This window comes from Lithobates pipiens, unplaced genomic scaffold (assembly GCF_037356315.1).
Source record: "Lithobates pipiens isolate NorthernLeopardFrog02 unplaced genomic scaffold, aLitPip1_a1.2 Scaffold_3, whole genome shotgun sequence".
Classification (NCBI taxonomy): domain Eukaryota; kingdom Metazoa; phylum Chordata; class Amphibia; order Anura; family Ranidae; genus Lithobates; species Lithobates pipiens.
This window is the reverse complement of record NW_027507790.1, coordinates 50,619,828-50,642,922: the sequence shown is the minus strand read 5'-3', so window position 1 is coordinate 50,642,922 and position 23,095 is coordinate 50,619,828. Positions and strand designations below refer to the sequence as shown.

The window sequence follows — 23,095 nt, the reverse complement described above, 5'->3', positions numbered from 1 at the left end:
AGAGACAGAGGCAGAGAGAGACACAGAGGCAGAGAGAGACAGAAGCAGACAGAGAGAGAGAGACAGAGGCAGAGAGAGACAGACACAGAGAGAGAGGCAGACAGGCAGAGAGAGACATAGGCAGAGAAAGAGAGAGTTACTGTAGGAAGGACAGTATAGTGGTCAGCGTAGTGGATAGTATAGTGGTCAGTTTAGTGTAGTGTACAGTATAGTGGTCAGCGTAGTGTAGTGGATAATATAGTATAGTGGTCAGTGTAGTGATCAATGTAGTGTAGTGGACAGTATAGTGTACAGTGTAGTATAGTGGTCAGCAGAGTTTAGTGGTTAGTATAGTGGTCAGAGTAGTATAGTGAACAGTGTAGTATAGTGGTCAGTGTAGTGGACAGTATAGTGGTCGATGTAGTATAGTGGACAGTGTAGTGGTCAGTGTAGTATAGCGGAAAGTGTAGTGGTCAGTATAGTATAGTGGACAGTATAGTATAGTAGGTTAGTGCAGTGGTCAGTGTTGGAATCAGGTAGATCAGTACTGTTGCATTTGAAGGAACTCGGGAATGCTAAAAGTCCGCAGGTTAGGGCGCGCAAATTACTTGTCTTGCCCAAGGTGCTGACAACCCACACTATGCCACTGTTGAGAGGAGCCACTATGGTTCTTGCAGTGGATGTTAGATGAAGATGTGGAGACCCTGAGATCTGAATTCTGCTAAAACAGGCACTGGACCATCAAATTAAATAAATCAGTACTTCTCTCAACCTCTTTCCCAGCACATCATATGGCAAAGAACAAGATAAGCCTATTTGGAACTAAAACCAACATCTGCAATGATGCATGTAATTCCACAAAGCCAGTAATACTCTCCCTTTCTCTTGGCTCTTTTTTTGGGATTTGCATTTTTTTTGTGTCCGAGAATAAAAGGATAGGAAGGGGCCATGGGCACTCATGGGTTGGTTGGCATGGGCCCCCAATGCAACAGCCCTCCATGATTGCAATACAGTTTATTGTGGATCACTTATAATAGAAACTCTGACTTTCACAAATCGTGTACAGGAGAAATGACCCATTGACACTGCACAATGAAGAAGACAGAGGATAGTTTCGTTTTAACGGGATTCATGGGGAATTCTTCCCCAGAAATTTCCTTGTCTCTTCTTCACTAGGGCCTGCTCATTCTGTGAAATACAAACATCTTTTCTTCTATTGCAGGAGACCCAATATAAATTACTATGTAGTACATAAGGGACCCTTTCACATAAAATAATTGAACACAAAGGCAATCTTATGCTATTAGGCAAAGCCCCAGAGAGGTCAGAAACAATTAAAAAACATTTCAAGCATACATTTCAATTTAATCAGACACAACAGAATGAAATATAATATTCAATCAATCATGAACGTTGATTTTCCATGAGGTACAAGTTACAAAAATAATATCATTCATACACATTGCGATTACAAGTAATAATTTGTTACCATGTGTTTTGTTTTCTTGTGCACGTTAGCAAGGTGCAGTGGAGTGTCATAATGACATCACCACACACCCTCAAAAGGGATGCACTTTTTTGTGCGCTGCTGGAACGCACATGATTTTACATGTGTTCCTGCATGGCACAAATGTGGACCTATTACATCTAATATAGCTAATAGCATGCTAAAAGATAAATTAAAAAGTTGCCAACTTTCAGTAAATTGCAGTCTGCATGTCCTTAATAGACTTTCACAGACAGAGGCACAAATTACAAATTTTACAAACTGTTCCTAAATTTACTGAAAGTTTGCAAACCTGCCTTCGATTGATAGGTAGTATGTGTGTTGTACCATTGTGCCCCAGGTCAGGGGCGGACTGACAACTCGGGGCCACCAAGCAATAGGAGATTATGGGGCCCCCAGGCAAAAGGAGATTATGGGGCCCCCGGGCAATAGAAGATTATGAGGCCACACAGTATACACACACACATACAGTATACACACACAGACACACAATATACACACATAGTATACACACACAGAATACACACACTGAAAAGGTACTGGAGAGGCGAAGGAGCTATAATCTTGGGATTTAAAAAAAAAACAGATTTTTACATACTGTCCCTGGTTTTATTGAGGCTGGCAACCCTGATGGGGCCCCTTAGTGGCATGGGGCCCTCAGGCAGTGCCTGAGTGCCTGAATGGTCAGTCCGCCCTTGCCCCAGGTCATATGATAAACCAATCTAAAGATCCCAAGCCCAACATTTCCACCCTCCCGCTCTACCGTACACCGATCTCTGCTCGCCTCATCTGTGTGTCTGAAGGCTTTTATGGAGGAAATATAATGTGCATGCTATTTATAGGAAATAATAACTATCTCCAATCAATGAAACTAGGAAATATTGGTCACAATGTTTGTCTTCTGTTGATTGTGTTCAACTTCTTTTTTTTTTTTTGCCCAATCAATTAACAACTAAATGATAACGTAGAATTTATGATGTGAAAGGACCTTGGTAAAGCTTTCTTCTTTCTGTTTACTCCACTCTACAATGGTTATTCTGTTCAATATAATTCATATATTGGGCTGGTGTTATATCAAAACACTAGATCCCAATTTATCCTATAAGACCAGACACACGGCTGAACTGTAGGACATTTTAGGTGTCATAATAAGGGCTTTTTTTGCAGTGGAAATGCGAGGGAACACAATTCCAGCAGCTTTAGCACTGAATGCATTAGAAAGGGGTGCTGAGGTGTGCTTGAGGGTTTTATGATGCTGGCTGCTGGAGGATCTATTGTTGCTGCAAGGGTATCAATTGTTGCTGGGGGGGGGGATCTACTGTTGTTGACTGCTGGATGGTCTATTGATGCTGGCCGCTAGGAGATCTATTCTTGCCACAGGGGGTCTACTAATGCTGTGGTGGATCTATTGTTGCACAGAGGGTGTTATGGGGGGTCTATTGTTGTTGGGGGCAGTGTTCATTTTGGCAGCAAATTTAAATTAGTTTCAGTCTTAGTCTTAGGACTAAAATTACATTTTAGTTTTAGTCCATTTTAGTCTTTGGCTATTGTTTTAGTTTTAGTCGTATTTAGTCTACTAAACCTTCATTACATTTTAGTCAACTAAAATCAAATGTGTTTAGTTAAATAATGCATTATTTAAGCATTTATCTAGAATTTCAATACTCATTATACACTCCTCTAGTAAAAAAAATCTAATATCATGGTATTATTTGTGGTATTAGGCTGCTTTCACACCGGCATCATGTCGGTAAAGCGCCGCTATTTCTAGCGGCGCATTACCGTCATTTTTGCAGAGGTTTTCGGCAGCTTTTAACTCCATGCAGCGGCGCTTTGCCGGTGCTGCCCATTCATTTCAATTGGCAGTGGCAGTTTAGGAGCGGTGTATACACTGCTCCTTCACCGCTACAAAGATGCTGCTTGCAGGTGTTTTTTTGATTTCCTGCCAGCGCATCGCCTCGGGCTCTTTTTAGCCCAAAAGCACTTGAAAAACACCTGTGTGAAAGGGGTCTTAAGGTTTTACCGCTGACGCTATAGGCTTTGCAGTGTGAAAGGGGTCTAAGCCATTAATTTTGGTAAGCCTCCATTCACATCAGTGGCTGAATAGTTTTTGGCATTGATTAAGTCAGACTATAGGAGATATTTTTAGTGCCGCTTTACCGTTGTTTTAGCGGCACTGTTCAGCCGCTAGCAGAGTGATTTTAACCCCCGCTAGTGGCCAAAAAAGGGTTAAAACCGCCTGCAAAGTGCCGGAGCTGCCCTATTGTTTTCAATGGGTATGGGTGCTTTAGGAGTGCTGCAAAGATGCGGCTTGCAGGACTTTTTTTACCGTCCTGCAAGTGCCCCGCTCCAGTGCGAAAGTACTCGGGTTTTCACACTGGAGTGAGAGGAGAGGCTCTTTACAGGCGCTATGCGGGTGCTATTTTTAGTGCTGTAGCATCTGTAAAATGCCTCAGTGTGAAAGTAGCCTTAGAATTTAGGAGGTTGACTTGACCCTACTAACCATTAGAAAGTCATATAATAATTCAGAAAATAACAATCTGGAAGAAATTCTACTAGTGTATGGCCAACTTTAGTCACTACATGACCCTTGTGAGTTACCATGGAGTGTGCCATCTGTTAGTTCAACCTGATACTGAACAAGGCTTTCCATTTTTCATGCCACTGTGTATATGTTAACTGTTTTCCAGAGTGTTGCATGTCTTACACATATAACTGTGATGTCCTCCTACTGAAACGGTGAACTGTACATCACCACAGCACTAAATGTCTATTGAGCTTTGTTTTGGATCATGATGTCCAGAGTTGGCTGCATTGACATCCAGTGGCTAGGTTGCTCTGCTTTGGTGGCCTTCTCATTCTATTTTGTGGTTAACCTAGATGACATCACCAGTTGCCTATCAAACAGTAGACTCAAAGATTATACAAGGTGACATCATGCATGTATAACTGAAGGCATTTTTTTTACATTTAGAAATAGTGAAGAGGGATTACAACACAGGTATATTTATATTACTGTCTGTGTTCATTAGAGAGATTACCGTCTCTATTTGTCCTGGCGACCATTATCACCAAAAGTGAAAGCAAAAGAAAATCCCAAATTTTGATTGGCCACATGAACAGGAAGAGAGGGGAAATCTTCCAAATGGGGACACATTTCTGGTGACCTTGGTGAGTACCAGGGATTTTCCTCACTTTGGATGAATTTCTTCTCTATGGCTATGGCTATGATTTCTTGGCTATGGAACAGAAAGCAAAGTGAAACCTCCCCAATGGAACATAGATGACAAAGAAAGACTGTCATGGATTATAACCTTCTCTTACTCAACACAAAAATAGTTTTGCCTTAAGTTCTACTTTAAAGGGGTTGTAAAGGTTTTTTTTTTTTTTTAAATAACAAACATAACATACTTACCTCAACTGTGCAGTTAGTTTTGCACAGAGTGGCCCCGATCCTCCTCTTATGGGGTCCCTCGGCAGCTGTCTCGACTCTTCCCCGCAAGAGCTTACTCTCCTCTGGGAAGCACTCTCCCAAGGGGGTTAGCTTGCAGGTGCGCTCCTGTGTGATACACTCGGCGGCCATAGCCACCGAGTGTATCACCCGGGCCCGACCCTGGTGAGCAGAGTTGATTTGATTGACAGCAGCAGGAGCCAATAGCTGCACTGCTATAAATCATCCAATGAAGAGCCCACAAGAACTGGGGGAAAGCAGCGTGGGATCGCGCCCACAGAGATTTGGGGCTCAGGTAAGTAAAACGAGGCTCGGGGGGGGGGGGGGGGGGTCGGAGAGTGTAAGGTTTTTTATAGCCTTAATGCATAGGATGCATTAAGGTGAAAAAACACAAAGCTTTACAATCCCTTTAAGTTTCTTTTACCAAAACAAAAAAAAAAGATTTGGATGAATAATATAACAAAGATGTGCAGCATTCAATGTGTACAAGTTCAAATCAGTTAGTAAGAGGACATATTCCGGATATTTTACTGTCTTTTATTTATGTCCTATCAAAGCTGCATAGTGGTATGTTGTCATAGGCATAGGTTTCATTGTTCTGTTGCAGTTCCTTGGCTGTACGTCGTGCTTCCCTGGCAATCCTCTGGAAGCGGCGCAAAGAGAAAATGACAAAAATCAGTAGGATGCCTTGAACTACTATGAAAATACAGAGGCAGAGCTGAGAAACCAGGGCAAGGTTACAGTACCAGTACTGACAGGTGGTCACAAGTTCGTCCTCTGTCAGGTACATGATAACTCGTCCCTTCAGTGACTCTGGAGATTCACAGATGACATCTCGATATAGTGATCTCTTCTGCTGTGCTTGTAACCAGCTGCGCAAGTATAGGATGTCACAATCGCAGTGCCAGGGATTGTGTTTTAAGTGAACCTCCCTCAAGTTGGGAAGACGGTCCAGGAGACCACTGGCGATGGAGTTAAGTTTGTTGTTGTCAAGACGGATCACCTCTGTGGAAAAGGGAAATGAGGCTGGAAGGGACTGAGTGACAAGGTTATTATAGCTGCAGTCCACAATGCCTGAAGTACAACGGCATGAAGAAGGACATCCCGAGACCACGTGAGACATAGAGGCCAACAGTAGCAACAAACAGGACCCAAGCTTCATGATTATGTCTGAAAAGATAAATAAAAGTCAATAATAAACAAGAGTGATTTCTATGTTAGAAATAGCCACCATTCAAATGTTCATTGAACAGAAAGCAATTCTTCAAGTAGAACTCCAGCCTAACAATAACTATACCTTAAAATGTTCCTTCCCCAAGAGGGACATTCTCCTCTGCACTAGAGTCACAGTGCCTTATTCTATCTATCTGCTACCTATAGGGTTTTTCAAAGTTCTGCGAGAACATCTCCTATCCATGGTTGATTTCCCTGTCACTGGCTATAGAATTATCTATAGCGAATTGTTTAATTTAATTTACAGGTCACTCTTTAGCTATATTTCATTTTACATATGTAAACAATTATGTTCTTGAGGGTATTTAGGTGTTCGTTTATGAAACTGAAATGAGCTTTGATCCTCATGATCACAACTCACCCTCAGATTATTAGCGGTTTTTGAAACGGATGATTCGCTGATCCTCTCAGCACAAGAATCTGTCATTCACAGAAATGACCAGTTTATGAAGGTGTGATCTCAGCATCTCACTGGCGGAATTCTCCCTCCCAGATTCTCCAGCCCAGAGGTGGAGGATCGAGGAGAGCAGAGAGAATCCCTGGTAAACTGAGGAGGAAGTAGGAAGATTATTTACATTTTGCTTCATCAATCAGAGCTCCCAAGACAGTAAAAAATCTGGTACAGCAGGTTAGAAACATTATATCTATATATATATAGATATATATATCTATATATATATAGATATATATATATATATATAGATATATATATATATATATATATATATATATACACACACACACACACACACACACACACGTGCATCTCATAAAATTTAAATATCATCAGAAGTTAATTTATTTCAGTAATTCAATTCAAAAACTCATATCATTGTTATAGATGTGTTAAACACAGAGTGATATATTTCAGGCATTTCTTTCTTTTAATTTTGATGACTATGGCTTACAGCTAGTGAAAACCCAAAATTCAGTATCTCAGAAAATTTTAATATTACATATGACCAATAAAAAAAGGATTTTTAATACAGAAATGTTGGCTTAATGAAAAGTATGTCCATGTACAGGATAGTATGTACTCAATACTTGGTCGGGGCTCCTTTTGTATGAATTACTGCATCAATGCAGCGCAGCATGGAGGCGATCAGCCTGTGGCACTGATGAGGTGTTATGGAAGCCCAGGTTGCTTTGATAGCAGCCTTCTGATAGTCTTGTGTCCATCATCTTCCTTTTGACAATACCCAACAGATTATCTAAGGGGTTTAGGTCAGGCAAGTTTGCTGGCCAATCAAGCACAGTGATCCCATGATCATTAAACCAGGTATTGGTACTTTTGGCAGTGTGGGCAGGTGCTGAGTCCTACTGGAAAATGAAATCGGCATCTCCATAAAGCTGGTCAGCAGAGGGAAGCATGAAGTGCTCTAGAATTTCCTGGTAGAGGGCTGCACGGACTTTGGACTTGATAAAACACAGTGGACCAACACCAGCAGATGACATGGCTCCCCAAATTATCACTGACTGTGGAATATTTTGCATTGCAAGCCATGATCATCAAAATTAAAAAAAAAAAATGCTTGAAATATATAACTCTGTGTGTAACACATCTATATAAAATATATGAGTTTCACTTTTTGAATTGAATTGAATTACTGAAATAAATTAACTTTTTGATGATAATCTAATTTTATAATATGCACCTGTATATATAGTATCTGACAAAAGTGAGTACACCCCTCACATTTTTGTAAATATGTTATTATAACTTTTCATGTGACAAAACTGAAGAAATTACACTTTGCTACAATGTAACATAGTGAGTGTACAGTTTGTATAACAGTATACATTTTCTGTTCCCCCAAAATAACTCAACACAAAGCCATTAATGTCTAAACTGCTGACAACAAAAGTGAGTACACCCCTAAGTGAAAATGTCTAAATTGGGCCCAATTAGCCATTTTCCCTCCCCGATGTCATGTGACCCGTTAGTGTTACAAGGTCTCAGGTGTGAATGGGGAGCAGGTGTGTTAGATTTGGTGTTATCACTCTCACTCTCTCATACTGGTCACTTGAAGTTCAACATAGCACCTTATGGCAAAGAACTCTCTGAGAATCTGAAAAAATAACTGTTTCTCTACATAAAGATGAACTAGGCTATAAGAAGATTGCCAAGACCGTAAAACTGGACTGCAGCTCGGTGGCCAAGACCATACAGTGGTTTAACATTACATGTTTCACTCAGAACAGGCCTTGCCATGGTCAACCAAAGAAGCCATATCCAGAGCTTGTCTTTGGAAAATAGACGTATGAGTGCTGCCAGCATTGCTGCAGAGGTTGAAGGGGTGGGGCAGGTGGGTCAGCCTCTCAGTGCTCAGACCATACACCGCACATTGCATCAAATTGGTCTGCATGGCTGTTATCCCAGAAGAACGCCTTTTCTGTATATGGTGCACAAGAAAGCTCACAAACAGTTTACTGAAGACAAGCAGACTAAGGACATGGATTAGTGGAACCATGTCCTGTGGTCTGATGAGACCAAGATAAACTTATTTGGTTCAGATAGTGTCAAGCGTGTGTGGCGGCAACCAGGTGAGGAGTATAAAGACAAATGTGTCTTGCCTACAGTCAAGCATAGTGGCGGCAGTGTCATGGTCTGGGGCTGCATGAGTGCTGCCTGCACTAGGGAGCTACAGTTCATTGAGGGAACCATGAATGCCAACATGTACTGTGACATACTGAAGCTGAGTATGATCCCCTCCCTTTCGGAGACTGGTCCGCAGGGCACTATTCCAACATAACGACCCCAAACACACCTCCAAGATGACCACTGCCTTGCTAAAGAAGCAAGGACTGGCCAAGCATGTCTCCAGAACTAAACCCTATTGAGCATATGTGGGGCATCCTCAAACAGAAGGTGGAGGAGCACAAAGTCTCTAACATCCACCAGCTCCGTGATGTCATCATGGAGGAGTGGAGGAGGGCTCCAGTGGCAACCTGTGAAGCTCTGGTGAACTCCATGCCCAAGAGGGTTAAGGCAGTGCTGAAAAAAAATGGTGGCCACACAAAATATTGACACTTTGGGCCCAATTTTGACATTTTCACTTAGGCGTGTACTCACTTTTGTTTCCAGCGGTTTAGACATTAATGATTGTGTGTTATTTAGGGGGCGCAGCAAATTTACACTGTTATATAAGCTGTACACCCACTTTACATTGTAGTAAAGTGTAATTTCTTCAGTGTAGTCACATGAAAAGATATAATAAAATATTTACAAATATGTGAGGGGTGTACTCACTTTTGTGAGATACTGTGTGTATATATATATATATATATATATATATATATATATATATATATATATATATTATTTGTATAGTTGTGTAGAGGGACTTTTACTTTATTATTTTAATATTATATTGCAGTGTAGTGTGAGGTACTGAGAATAGTGGTCTCCTCTGAGAATGCACACCAACTCCGCAGCCCGTAACAAAGGGACATCTCTGTGTTTCACCGTTCACTGATTTTCTGTTACTGTAATCTCTCGAGAATGCAGTAAAAGAAGGCGTTCACCATAGTTTGTAGATCGCTTTACTCCTCTAAAGGAGAAACATTCTACACCGCTTCATCACAGGCACTCAGGGGAGAGCAATTGGTAAGAATGGCCAAGAACTAAGCAGAGGTAGTTTACCGCTGCCTGGTAATCAGACACCATAATGCAAATGTCTTGTTTGTAATTTCTGGTATCCATCTGCTGACTGTGGGGGACCACAGCTTTGTATCTAATATGTTGGATTTTGCCATGTTTTCTCTGTATTCTCTCTTTTAAAATTTCAATAGACACTATAAAAAAAAAAAAATGTTCCTTCCCTTTCTTGCTACCTATCCTGCCTAACCTGTTTAAAAAGAGGTGTATACTTACCTATTTTTGGTCTGAGCAAAGGAGAAAAAAAAGTGGGGGGAGTCTGGGCTGGGCATTTTAAAGTGGTGCTAAAGTGGGGGAAAAAAATGTCTTCCTCCCCCAGAAGGCAATCGGCTATTTTCTGGATCAACAATCCCTGGTTATTACCTATAAATGTTAATATCTAGTTACATTTGTGCATTTCGGAATACATCCAGCTTTTTTTTTAAATGATGTACTAAGCAGGCCAGAACCAGTTTCTGAGGGAGTCTATTCCACATTTTTGCAGTTCTTACTGTGAAAGAGCCATTCAGGCTGGGTTCCCACTTAATGCAGACGTGGCTCACAGCAGGGATCCGGTGTGTCCCCGTTCGCCGCATCAGGGATGAATTAGGCCAAAATTTTTGCCTGAATTAATTCTTGAAACAGCCAAATACACACTGTGGCCACCGAGGAGATGTGTGAACCGGCTCCATTGAGAGCCGGCACACTCTCCTGCCATGCAAATTGGATTCAGGGAAACCCACATCCAATTCACACTAGTGTGAACCCAGCCTAAATCTCTTTTCTTTCAGATATAAAAGGTTTACTCTTGTCCTTTGTGCCAAACACAAGGCCCATGGGCCAAATCCGGCCCTCCGGGCCATTTCACCTCTCCTGCAACTATGGCACCCCCCCCCCCCCCATCTCTTGTCTTAGCAGACAAAACTCCTCCTCCAAATCTTGCACTTCTTTGTGCAGCTGCGGAGAGGCTCGTCTCTGCCATCTCTGCCTCTCAGCAAAGGAGGACAAAACTCCTCCTACAGACACTGTGCCTCCCTGTGCAGCCACAGCACCCCCTTGTCCACCTCCCCTTGGCTCAGCATTCAGCGGACTCTAGCAGCAAACTCCAGCCCTCCTCTGATCTTTCTCCAGACCCTACACTTTTTGCTTACCATCTCCATCCCAGCTTCTTCCCAACAGCAGCACAAATTAAGGGGGGTACACTTTGATGTAAAGGAGAGTGGGGAACTTTTGACATCTGATGGTGGGGGTCTCTTGACATCTGATGTTAAGGGGGGTGGGGTGCTCTCGGGATATAGTAAAAGTTCAACCATAATGCTGATGCGGCCAGCAATGAAATTGAGTTTGGCACCCCTGCCTTAAGGTGAATAACTCTACACCAAGTTCACTATATGGACCACTTATGTATTTATATGTGGTGATCTTAACCCCCCCCCCCCCTTAAAGGATAAGTTCATCTTTGGGAACACGTTACATGCTCCACCCATTTTAGGGCCACAGATTGAGCACCCATGCCATATGGGATGTATGGGAACACAGATACACTGACAATCTGCATGGTTTAATGCTTCCAAAAAAAAATATGCAAATTTTTTACCTGCAATTTATTTATTTTTAAAGTGAACCTATCCTTTAATCACCGCTTCTCAAAAGAGAATACATTAATTTATGCTAAACTTTCCTGAGATGAAGTAATCAGTCTTCAGCAGGCATGAGGAACTATTTCACATGCTGTGGCCACCTCCTGTCAAATGCTCTCTGAAGAGCAATCCAATGTGGATGGTTCTTCCGAGAGCACCTCATTGTTTGTCACAGTCCCAAGGTGAGAGGCTATGGCAGGGTCCTGTAAACCTCACAGACACCACAATTTACAGAAGGGCATCCAGCAGATGCTCATACAAGAGAGTGCATGAACAGAGACTGCTGTCTGGAAAAAAAAACAGATGACAACATTGAGATTTTCAAAGTTGATGCAAGTGGCATGAGCCACATTAACGAAGCAGATAGACCTGTTTCAGGCCTATCCAAGCCACTAATGCCAGTTTCTATTTTAGAGAAAATTGTCACATATTTCTGCTAGAGTGGACCTGGCATATGGGATGTGAACTGTCTGCTGGTGACCTGCCAGACCGCACACATGCCTCTCTTTGCCCATGCAGAGAACACACTAAACAGACAGAGCTCTTTTACCTGCCTATATACCTGGCTGGTAATGCTGGTAAATGCAGGGCTAAAACTACATTCACATCAGCCATTTGGGCGGGCAAATTGTAGTGGCTGGAATTTTCTGATTCTTGCTGCAACTCTGAGTGGCTAGGTGCTGCTGCGGGCTCCATTCACTATAATGACAGGTTACCTGTGGCTACCGATATTAGCTGCTCTACGCACAGCCAGAAATAGCCAGCAATCCCTTTGTCTGTGTCCAGCAGCAATCACCACAGGTAAATCGTTGGCTGTGCAGAGAGCAGCGAATAGCTACAACCACCGACGACCTGTCATTATAGTAAATGGGGGCCAGTAGCCACACCCAGGAGCTGAGAGCTACAAAAGGAATCTCTGATTCCTGTTTCTACAATTAGCATTGGCCGAAATCTCCAGTGTGAATATAACCCAACAGTCGTCCTTCTCTGTCTCATTCTGGGTAGGGGGGGAGGTAGTGGGGTGGCCAGCGGGAGCCAAAGCAAGCAGCTCCAGTTCTCCTGCTCTCTATGTCAAGTCTGGAACAGACACAGCATAGAAGTCAGACATGATCTCTTGTGTACCCTTTCTTAAAGCGGAGCTCCATCCAAAAGGGAAGCTCCGCTTGTTTGCCTATCCCCCACCCACTGCCACATGGCTTTCGGGGGGAGGGGGAATGGGTACCTGGTTTTGACATGTACCCGCTCCCACTTCCAGGTGATCTCGACGCAGCGAGGTCAACAGGAAGTTTGACCCCCCTCCTCCTTCTCCTGCCGCTGGGCCATTTACAAAGCGCAGCACTCCCCTCAACACTGCTGACTTTTTTCTGAAGGAGCCCAGAGCTCCACTTTAATTAGGAGAAGGATATTCTCTGTTTTCTCAGTTTAGAAGAGTGGTTCAGGCTTTATCCCTGCTCCAATCTTTGTTAATTCCTCCCACTGTCTGCAAATTCTGTGACGGGTAATAAAATACAAGTAAATGTTACCCTAATGCTGCGTACACACGACCGGACTTTTCAACATCAAAGGTCCGACGGAACGATTCCGGCAGACCATTCGATCGTGTGTGGGCTGCAGCGGACTTTTGATTTGCAAAAATCCGTCAGACTTTAGAAATGGAACATGTTTCAAATTTTTCCGCCGGAACTCCGCCAGACCCAGTTCCTACCGAGAAATCCGCTCGTGTGTATGCTAGTCCGACGGACAAAAACCGACGTGAGGGCAGCTATTGGTACTGGCTATGAACTTCCTTATTCTAGTCTGGTCGTACGTCATCGCGTTCAAATCCGTCGGACTTTGGTGTGATTGTGTGTGGCCAAGTCTTTCATTCGGAAAGTCCATCAGAACTCTGTCAGAACTCCGCCGAAAGTCCGTCGGACCTAGTCCCTCGAAAAGTCCGGTCGTGTGTACGCAGCATAATGCCACATACACACGACCAGACTTACCAGCAGACTAGGTCTGACGGACTTTCCGAACGAACGGACTTGGCCACACACAATCACACCAAAGTCCGACGGATTCGAACGTGATGACGTATGACCGGACTAGAATAAGGAAGTTCATAGCCAGTAGCCAATAGCTGCCCTAGTGTCGGTTTTCGTTCGTCGGACTAGCATACAGACGAGCGGATTTCTCCATAGGAACTGGTTCCGGCGGAAAAATGTGAAACATGTTCTATCTCTAAAGTCCATCAGATTTTTGGACAGCAAAGGTCCGATGGAGCCCACACACGATCGAATTGCAAATCCGTCTGACTTTTTCTGTCAAAAATACCAGTCGTGTACACGCGGGCATTACATGTTACTTAGCATGCATATACTTAAAGCCCAATTAACATCTTGCACAAAACTGCACTCATTGTTCCAGAGTGCACCAAATGATAGGCATTAAATGTCTTACTGGTTATCTCAGTGCAAGAATGCCCCATGGCCACTTATCAATCTAGTCCCATTTCGCTAGCCTGCAGTATATGAACGCTGCTGTCCATGTGAGAACTGCGATCTTATTGTAGCAGTCCAACACCCCCCTGCTGAGTCAGACCAATAGCTCTACAATCAGCAAGACACAGTTCAAAGCTTACATGAAAAACCCTTAAAGTTAAACTCTGGCGGCCTCACACAAAACTAAATATCTTTAAAGCAGGTAACCTGCAGTGCTGCGTTGTACTTTTAGTGCTCCAACCCACCACCCCTTCAACCCTTCAATAAAAGCTTCCTGGTATAAAGGCTAATATGAACACTCCCCTGCACAGAAGTACTAAGGTACTGTGTGCCATTGCAGCTGGGGGGGGGGGGGTTACTATGCTGTGTGAGACCCTGCAACAGGGTTAGTGTAGCCTCCCTGGCGGTATAATTATGTCAGATTTTTGAATCTCAAAGCAGTATATTGTTTTGTATAGAAATTTGGCATTTTATATTGTAGGCCTGTAATTCTTAGTAATAACACACTTAAATCTGTATGAACAAGAGTCTAGTAGAAATCTGGGTATGATAAAATTTGAAACACCAAATCATGAATTATAATATAATAAATAATTATAAAAATGAATAATAGAATAATAATAAAATTAATTTGCCCACGATTCACTATCGCTCAATTCTGCAAGTGTTCTAATTTACTATTTTCTAGCTTGTCTAAAACCGCTTTTGACGTAAAGGGACACTTTTTGGTTGCCATGGACAATCTCCAGTTTCCAGGCAGAAAGAACAGTATATATAATATAAAACTGCAGCCAGGGCACTGGACAAAGCACTAGGGACAAAAGGGATGTGAAATTATTTGATACAGTGAAGCAATCTGTAAGATTACAGTGTATTGTATGTGTTGTTTTTTTTGTACTTTTTGAATGTGCCACCGGGCTCCGCCCCTATGCGCCTCGATGCTCGCAGTAAACGGAGCCTGGAACACAAAACATCGGGCAGATGATCTGGCGGAGGACATAGCAGGGGGACATCGCAGGATCCTGGTGACAAGTTAAGTATGTTGTACCAGGATTCTGCAATGCAATCCCGAGTGTGGCTGGGGGTTACCACTAATGGTACTGAAATGTAACCCTGAGCCACACTCAGGATTACTGCCAGGAGGGTTAATGCAAAAAAAAAAAAAAAGGCAAAATGGAAAAATATGCCTTGTTTATGTCAAACATTGTAATTTGAACACTTTCTAAAAGTCAACAAAAATACAATTTAGTTTATTTAACACTCAAAGTTGATGTTTTTTCTCTTTGGTTCATTCTGCCAAATATGGAATGAAAACTCTTTATACTTCTTTAGATATACACTATATTACCAAGAGTATTGTGACGCCTGCCTTTACACACACATGAACTTTACGTGGTATCCCAGTCTTAGTGTGTAGGGTTCAATATTGAGTTGGCCCACCCTTTGCAGCTATAACGCTTCAACTCTTCTGGAAAGGCTGTCCACAAGGTTTAGGAGTGTGTCTATGGGAAAGTTTGACCATTCTTCCAGAGGTGAAATTGTGAGGTCAGGCAATGATGTGGACAAGAATGCCTGGCCCGCAATCTCTGCTCTAATTTATCCCAAAGGTGTTCTATCGGGTCAGGACTCTGTGCAGGGTAGTCAAGTTCCTCCACCCCAAACTAGATCATCCATGTCTTTATGGACCTTCGTGGACCTTTGTGCACTGGTGCGCAGTCATGTTGGAGCAGAAAGGGGCCATGCCCAAACTGTTCCCTCAAAGTTGGGAGCATAAAAATATTCAAAAAATTTCTTGGTATGCTGACACCTTAAGAGTTCCCTTCACTGAAGCTAAGAAGCAAAGCCCAACCCCTGAAAAAACAACAACCCCAGACCATAATCCCCCCTCCACCAAATGATTTGGACCAGTGCACAAAGCAAGGTCTATAAGGACACGGATGAGTACGTTTGGGGTGGAGGAACTTGACTGGCCTGCACAGAGTCCTGACCTCAACCTGATCACCTTTTTGCGATGAATTAGAGTGGAGACTGTGAGCCAGGCCTACTCTGCCACCTCAGTGTCTGACCTCACAAATGCGCTTAAGGAACAATGGTCAAGCCTTCCCATAGACAAACTTCTAAACCTTGTGGACAGCCTTTCCAGAAGAGTTGAAGCTGTTATAGCTGCAAATTGTGGGCCAACTCAATATTGAACTCTACGGACTAAGACTGGGATGCCATTAAAGTTGGTGTAAAAGCAGGCGTCACATTACTTGTATACTGGTAATATAGTGTATTTAAATCATTTGGATATATTGCAATATTAGCATGGTTATTCAATAAAGGGGGTAACCATTACATAATGACCAATCTTGTACTGGTTTAATTTCAGCAAAGACAATAGCATTTATAGCTATGGGCTATTGTACTTTTCATGTAGTGCGTTGTTTCTGCTATTGCTTATCAAAATAGGTCACTGGTATTAGTATCATTGATATATTACACAAAGTAAGCAAAGATACTAAACTACTATAGGCTCAATTCACAAAGCTAAACCATTAGGATAAGGGTCCATATGAGTTATTTTTCAGTACGATGTGATTTGAAGATTACAGTAACATGTATGAAAATATAGAGCCTAATGTTTATGCTTGTGAATTAAGCCTAAATAATTTTAAGACATAATAAGTGTGTTTCTATTCCACCACATTCTGCAGTTGTGTTGTTGGTATAAACCTGTGAGAGATGGTTAGAATATATTAAAAGACAGTACTATACTTTGTTAAGTTTTTGTAAACAAACTATAATAATTTACATTACCAAATGAAATCTCTTTATTAAACCTATAGGAATATTAAATAATTGGCAATAGCAATGAGACTTACCCCTACACAGGCAGGTCTTCTAGACCCAGTCACGGAGCTGGTGATGACGCTGGTAAGCCAATGCTAAATGATAACAGCAGAGTGTCACAGAATGATAAGAACATAGAAATGTCTAAGAGAAGACAGAGCAGGAAACCAAGCTTAACTCTTTGTTGCAAAAGACACACCCATACTGCACATCACAGGCTCGCAGCATATCCAACAAGGTCATAGCTGATGATCCACACGTAGGAGGTGGGTCACAAGAATACATGAATAAAAAAGTCTATAAATATATCACCAAGGTTTCCTTATGCCCAGAGTCCAGTGTGGTCATTACATGCCCTGTACCATCAGAGAGCTCACCAATGGTCCATATTTGGTAATATCTTTACACACACAGTATATACATTATTTTCAGTATAGTTGTGTGAATAAGGTTATTTTATTAAGTAATTATGTACCAGTATTTGGAAAACTTGGTTACAAAGGGTGTTATCATTATATCCATATACGCAAATATTTCAAAAGTAACAAATTAATTGGTGGACCACCTAAGACCATTTGAGTTGACTCACATGCAGTTGGCTATTTTCCCATTTGCTTCATTTGACTTCAAATTACATTTGACTTCAAATCTACAATTTTCCCACAGGTTCAGAATATTCTTATCCATATACTTCATGCTAAAGATTTGGGTTTAGTTTTGTCAGCCATTTCTAGAAAAGCATTCCAGATGTTGTGACCACTCAATGTATGAGTAGAGAGAGATATATGTTAGATCAGGGGTCTCCAAACTTTCTAAACAAAGGGCCAGAGTACTGTTCTCCAGGATTTAGGGAGGCTGGTCTGTGGCCAGTGAGAGTAAATATATATATATATATTTTTTTTTAAAGGTCTGTGGCGTGTGAAACACACCCAAAAACTACACCAGTTGCCAAAAAAGTGCACACACATAAAGAGTGACACAAAACGTGCAACAGGTGTTATACTGTTCCTCCCTAGGAAGGACCTTACTCTCATCCCCCGGGGCTGCAGATGGAGACTGAGGTACTTTCATTGGAAGGTCTGCCAAAACAGACCCACCCAAGTACTCGGTGGGGCTCCCTCAAAGGGAGACCCCATGAGAGAGGGTGAACCAAGCCAAAAGGCATATGTCCACCCCCATGCCAAGACATTCAGGGTAGACCCAAGGACTCACTCCCTACTAATCACACAGTGACAAATGTGAACACCAAACAAAAAAATGTGACAACACAGGGATAAAATAAATAGGAAAGTGGGGAGAAGGAAGTGGGAGAAGTGAAAGAGTGACCACTGTGCAATACAATGGGCAGGCCCTTCACGCCCTAGAGGCAGGTGTGAAAAAAAAGTGACCATGTGCCATAAATTAATGCAACCCTCACTCACAGTGATTATACGGTACCCCTGAACTGCCACTTCAGGGGCACATTCACCACAACCCTGACCAACATCCCAGGCCAGAGCAGCCCCCACCCAAGCCAGGAAGGCCTGAAGATCTAGCAGCTTGGGGAGAGGCCCGCCCCCCCAAAAAAGGCTCAACCCTCGCCCCCATCACTCCTACCTAATTACATTCGGAAAATACTAACTGCTCCCCCGGTGGGAAAGGGGAGCCAGTGTTCTCTCCCAAAAAACTGACTGGAGCTAGAACTACCCCAATCTAGGCCAGAAGGCCGGGTACCCAACCCTCTGTTCAGACCCAATGCAGCACCCATCCTCACCTCCTCACCAGGAGCACCATAATGCCTCAGGCTAGGTGGTCAGTAGGAGTAAAAACATGACACATCACCCCTGTGGTTAGAAGAAAGAGGAATAGTGCCCACTATTGGTATTAGTGGGAGGAATAGTGCCTCATCGTTGGTGACAGTGGGGAGAATAGGGCCCCATTGTTGGTGTCAGAGGGAAAAATAATGCCCCATCGTTGATGTGAGTGAAAGAAATAGTGCCCCATCATTGGTGTAAATGGGAGGAATAGTGCCCCATAGTTGTTGTCAGTGGGATAAATAGTGCCCCATCTTTGGTGTCTGTGGAAGGAATAGTGCCCCATAACTGGTATCAGTGGAAGAATTTATGCTCCTTCATTGGTGTTAGTGGGAGGAATGATATTGCAATGTTGGTGTTAGAGAGAGGAATAGTATTCCAAAGGCCAGATAAAGGCAAGCAAAGGGCCAAATTTAGGTCGCAGGTTTTGGAGACCTCTGAGTTAGATCAATCCTGTGGAAGGCAAATTAGCATTTTCTGGTGACCTTAACCCAAATCTGAGTTTACCAGACTTTTGAATATAATGATCACTATTGTGTTCAATGGATTTTATTAGACAATATAAGGATTATACAATAGTAAATGACTTTTCCTGTAAATTTTCAGCCTGTACCCACTGAAAGTCCTAGCTCATTGAAGAAGAAAAGCAAAACCATGACTGCAGCCTAGAACTGTATGTGTAAATAGGGTGTTTAAAACTTCCTAATATTGGCCAAACACATACTATACAAATATTGGCCTTGATGTGCTGCTAAAAGCAATCCTTCGATAATCTTACATCATCGTGAAAGCTCCAATAGGTTCAATGCCTTTGAAGTGACTTGCTTCTATAATATACAGCCAGTAAGTCAGAACACCTGATTTTCAATCTTATTTAGGGTCATGGATTTGTAAAGAAATTAACCCAGGGGATCAGCATGACTTTTAGGTAACATGTTAAGCAAGTCTAAATGGCAGGTTATGTTTTTGTACCTTGTAGTTTTGTTTTAGCAGGGAGCATCGCATCCAGCCTTGGAATTATCCTCCTTACATGGTGCAGCTCTCCAGAATTATTTGCCAACTAGTTGTGGTTGTTGGAGGAAAAGCAGAAGTTTCTGGTCTCTGCTGATAGCTCAGTACTTTTGCCTGTCATTCACATAATGAACCACATCCGACAGCAAAAACCACCTATGACCAGCTGAAGCCTCATTCTACTGAAAGATCCAGCATTTCAAAAGAAATATAGCCTGCCTCATTGGGATGCATTCTGATCCTCCGTATAACTACTATGTAATTTATTTGGCAGCTGCTGTTATACAGTATAGATAATTATGAAACAAGTCTACTGTTGCCACAGCAGGATAGTACCTAGAGCAAGGATCCTCAAACTACGGCCCTCCAGCTGTTGTGGAACTACACATCCCATGAGGCATTGTAAGACTGACATTCACAGAGATGACTAGGCATGATGGAAATTGTAGTTCCTGAACATCTGGAGGGCCATAGTTTGAAGACCCCTGACCTAGAGGCTTTGATGGAGTTTAGTATGTGTCATCTGGTAGATCAACTTCAGCCAGCAACAATAGACCCCCTGAAACAAAATACAGTCTCGGCAACAATAGATCCGCCCCAGCAACAATAGACAACAGAAATTAAAAAAAAAAAAATGTTGGCAATGGATGCACTTTAGGACTGGTATAAGATTCAGCTATAGATCCAATTTAAGTATATTCTATTTACAACATGAATTCTAATTGAATTTATCTTAAAGCAGGAAAAGCTAATGTGATTAGAATCATTAAAGTGTATGTATGGCCAAAACTTTCTTCTTTGTATTTGGATACAGTAGGGACGGATTAGAACCGTTGTCAAGTTTGTCTATGTAGATTTGCCCTCCCTATTTGTTCTGATGATCGTTATCCCTGAGACATAAAGTGACAGGAAAATCCAAAAAAGTGAGATAGATTTTTTCGAAGGGGACATCTGTTCCAGTGACAACTGCGTAAGGGAGGAATGCCCTTCTAATGTGCATTGTATCATGAACTGGTTATTATCACGGTTATTGCTAAGACATTTTATACTTGTCAGCATACAACTGTACTCACTCATACTTTATTAGGCTTCTTTCGCACTTATGGCGGTGTCTGCCATCCCCTGAAAACTGGTCCACAGTGGATCACTTCTCAGAGGATGGTGTGGTGAAAAATGGTTTGAAAGTGTTTTCAGTAGGCTATGCTGCTGACTCCTGCTGCCTGTTTTTTTTTAATTTATTGACGAACAGTAATTTTGCATTGTGGGAAGCATGATTGTGGTGTGCGACCCAATTCACTTACATGAGAGAGTTTGACAGGCAGTTCCGCATGTCAAACTTAGCATGCAGCCTTGAAATCGCTGAAATGTGTACCCCTTCAAGTTTCTATATGCTGCTTGTAATTGGGTGGTTTTGGGGGGGGGCTGTACAAACACGAATCAACTACCTGTTTTAACTGTGTTGGTGATCCTGCGCGCTGCTATGTGAATATGAATAACAGAATCCTACTAATTGATCGCTCACACTCTCTTATACAGTATCTCACAAAAGTGGGTACACCTCACACATTTTTGTAAATATTTTGTAAACCAGGTGGGGAGTATAAAGACAAGTTTGTCTTGCTTACAGTCAAGCATGGTGGTGGTAGTGTAATGGTCTGGGGCTGCATGAGTGTTGCCAGCACTGGGGAGCTACAGTTCATTGAGGGAACCATGAATGCCAACATCTACTGTGACATACTGAAGCAGAGCATGATCCCCTAACTTCAGAAATTGGGCCGCAGGGCAGTATTCCAACATGATAATGACCCCCAATACACCTCCAAGATCACCACTGCCTTGCTAAAGAAGATGAGGGTAAAGGTGATGGACTGGCCAAGTATGTCTGCAGACCTAAACCCTATTGAGCAACACTTTTGTGAGATGCTGTACATGGGAATAAATCTACCGTATATACTCGAGTATAAGCCGAGATTTTCAGCCTCTTTTTTGAGGCTGAAAGTGCCCCCCTCGGCTTATACTCGAGTCATCGCCGTCTGCCTGCCCGATCAGCGTGTCGAGCAGACGGCGGCCATTCTACTATTCAAAAGCCGCGCCTCCCTGTCTGTGATAGGCGGAACACAAAATTTCCCAGCAGTCAGTGTTCCGCCTATCACGGACATCCGCTCATTCTCATACTACGGACGAGGATGAGAGGATGTCCGTGATAGGCGGAACACTGACTGCTGGGAAATTGAGTGTTCCGCCTATCACAGACAGGGAGGCGCGGCTTTTGAACAGAGGAATGGCCGCCGTCTGTCAGACGAGGAGAGCATGGCACACAGAGGCTGCAGATCGGCACAGGTAGGCAGGGATGGACGGGACACAGCGACGGACGGGACACAGCAACGGACGGGACACAGGGACGGACGGGACACAGGGACGGACGGGACACAGGAATGGACACAGGGATGGACGGGACACAGGGATGGACACAGGGATGTCTCACCCTCGGCTTATACACGAGTCAATAAGTTTCCCAGTTTTTTTGTGGTAAATTGGGGGCCTCGGCTTATATTCGGGTCGGCCTATACTCGAGTATATACGGGTAATTTGAACACAATTAGTGCCATGCTCCACAACGTGCTATATCTATAAAATATACTGGTACAACAAGTGTGTAACAATTGTATCATATATCATGTCACCAGCTTAAGCACATACAGAATATATGTGAAAGAAATATATATCTGTGGGAAAAAATAATAAATGCAACAATAAAAAGTGGATCAATTCCTTCAGCACCATTGATATCCTGAAGATTTTCCCTAAGTCCCCCATGTATTTACAAAAGCGCAATTAGACAATATTAATAATATTATTATATGTGGTCCATTGCCCGAGGAGAGAGCACATCTGGTGAAGGGGTTTAAACACAGTCTGGAGCACGAATACGTCACTGTATATTTGGAGTGTGTTAAGAAGAACATCTAGGAGTATATACCATTGAGGATTGTGTATGTACAGTGTCAGCTTGGATAGTGGCCCCAAGGACTCACATTTATTCACAGTATCACTGGGATCATATTTTTTACATTTCTACTTTTTACTGTTGCTTTTTATTGTTGCATTTATTATTTTGTTCACACAGATATATATTTATGTCACGTATATATGTGCTTAGGCTGGTAACATGATATGTGATACAATCACTACACACTTGTACCAGTATATATTAGAGATATAGTACATTGTGGAGCATGGCACCAATTGTGTTACCTGTTTTAACCACCTTCCCTGGCTGCGTGAAAGAAGCATTAAGCCTCGTACACACAATCAGATTTTCAGACAACTGTTTATCCGTTTTTTGTTGCATGCTAGTCTTATGTCGAAAGTGAAGAGGATACGTATGTATGTATGAGTATGTTTGTCTGGTTTTGATTGTTGAAAGTCAGGGTGTATGAACTGTGCGGATAAGGATGATCTTTGGGTCATCTTTGGTTAATGTTGTGTAAACATCTAGGATCGATTGATGCAATTCAATCAAGGTTTATTGTTT

General features: G+C 42.5%; 1 protein-coding gene across 2 annotated transcripts; it reads right to left on the bottom strand.

Annotated features, from left to right (window-relative positions):
• Positions 1–1,323: 1,323 nt before the first annotated feature.
• Positions 1,324–21,612, bottom strand: GP1BB (glycoprotein Ib platelet subunit beta). Of its 2 annotated transcripts, XM_077461665.1 has the most exons (3): positions 19,522–21,612; positions 16,789–16,851; positions 1,324–6,107 (listed from the first exon to the last, which is right to left on the bottom strand). In XM_077461665.1, exon 3 carries the CDS (start codon positions 6,097–6,099, stop codon positions 5,479–5,481), a length of 621 nt encoding a protein of 206 aa, XP_077317791.1. In that variant the 5' UTR covers positions 6,100–6,107; positions 16,789–16,851; positions 19,522–21,612; the 3' UTR covers positions 1,324–5,478. The 2 variants fall into 2 exon arrangements, with proteins under 2 accessions (XP_077317791.1, XP_077317790.1); XM_077461664.1 differs by lacking the exon at positions 19,522–21,612 and having other exon boundaries at positions 16,789–16,943.
• Between the last annotated feature and the right edge of the window lie 1,483 nt (positions 21,613–23,095).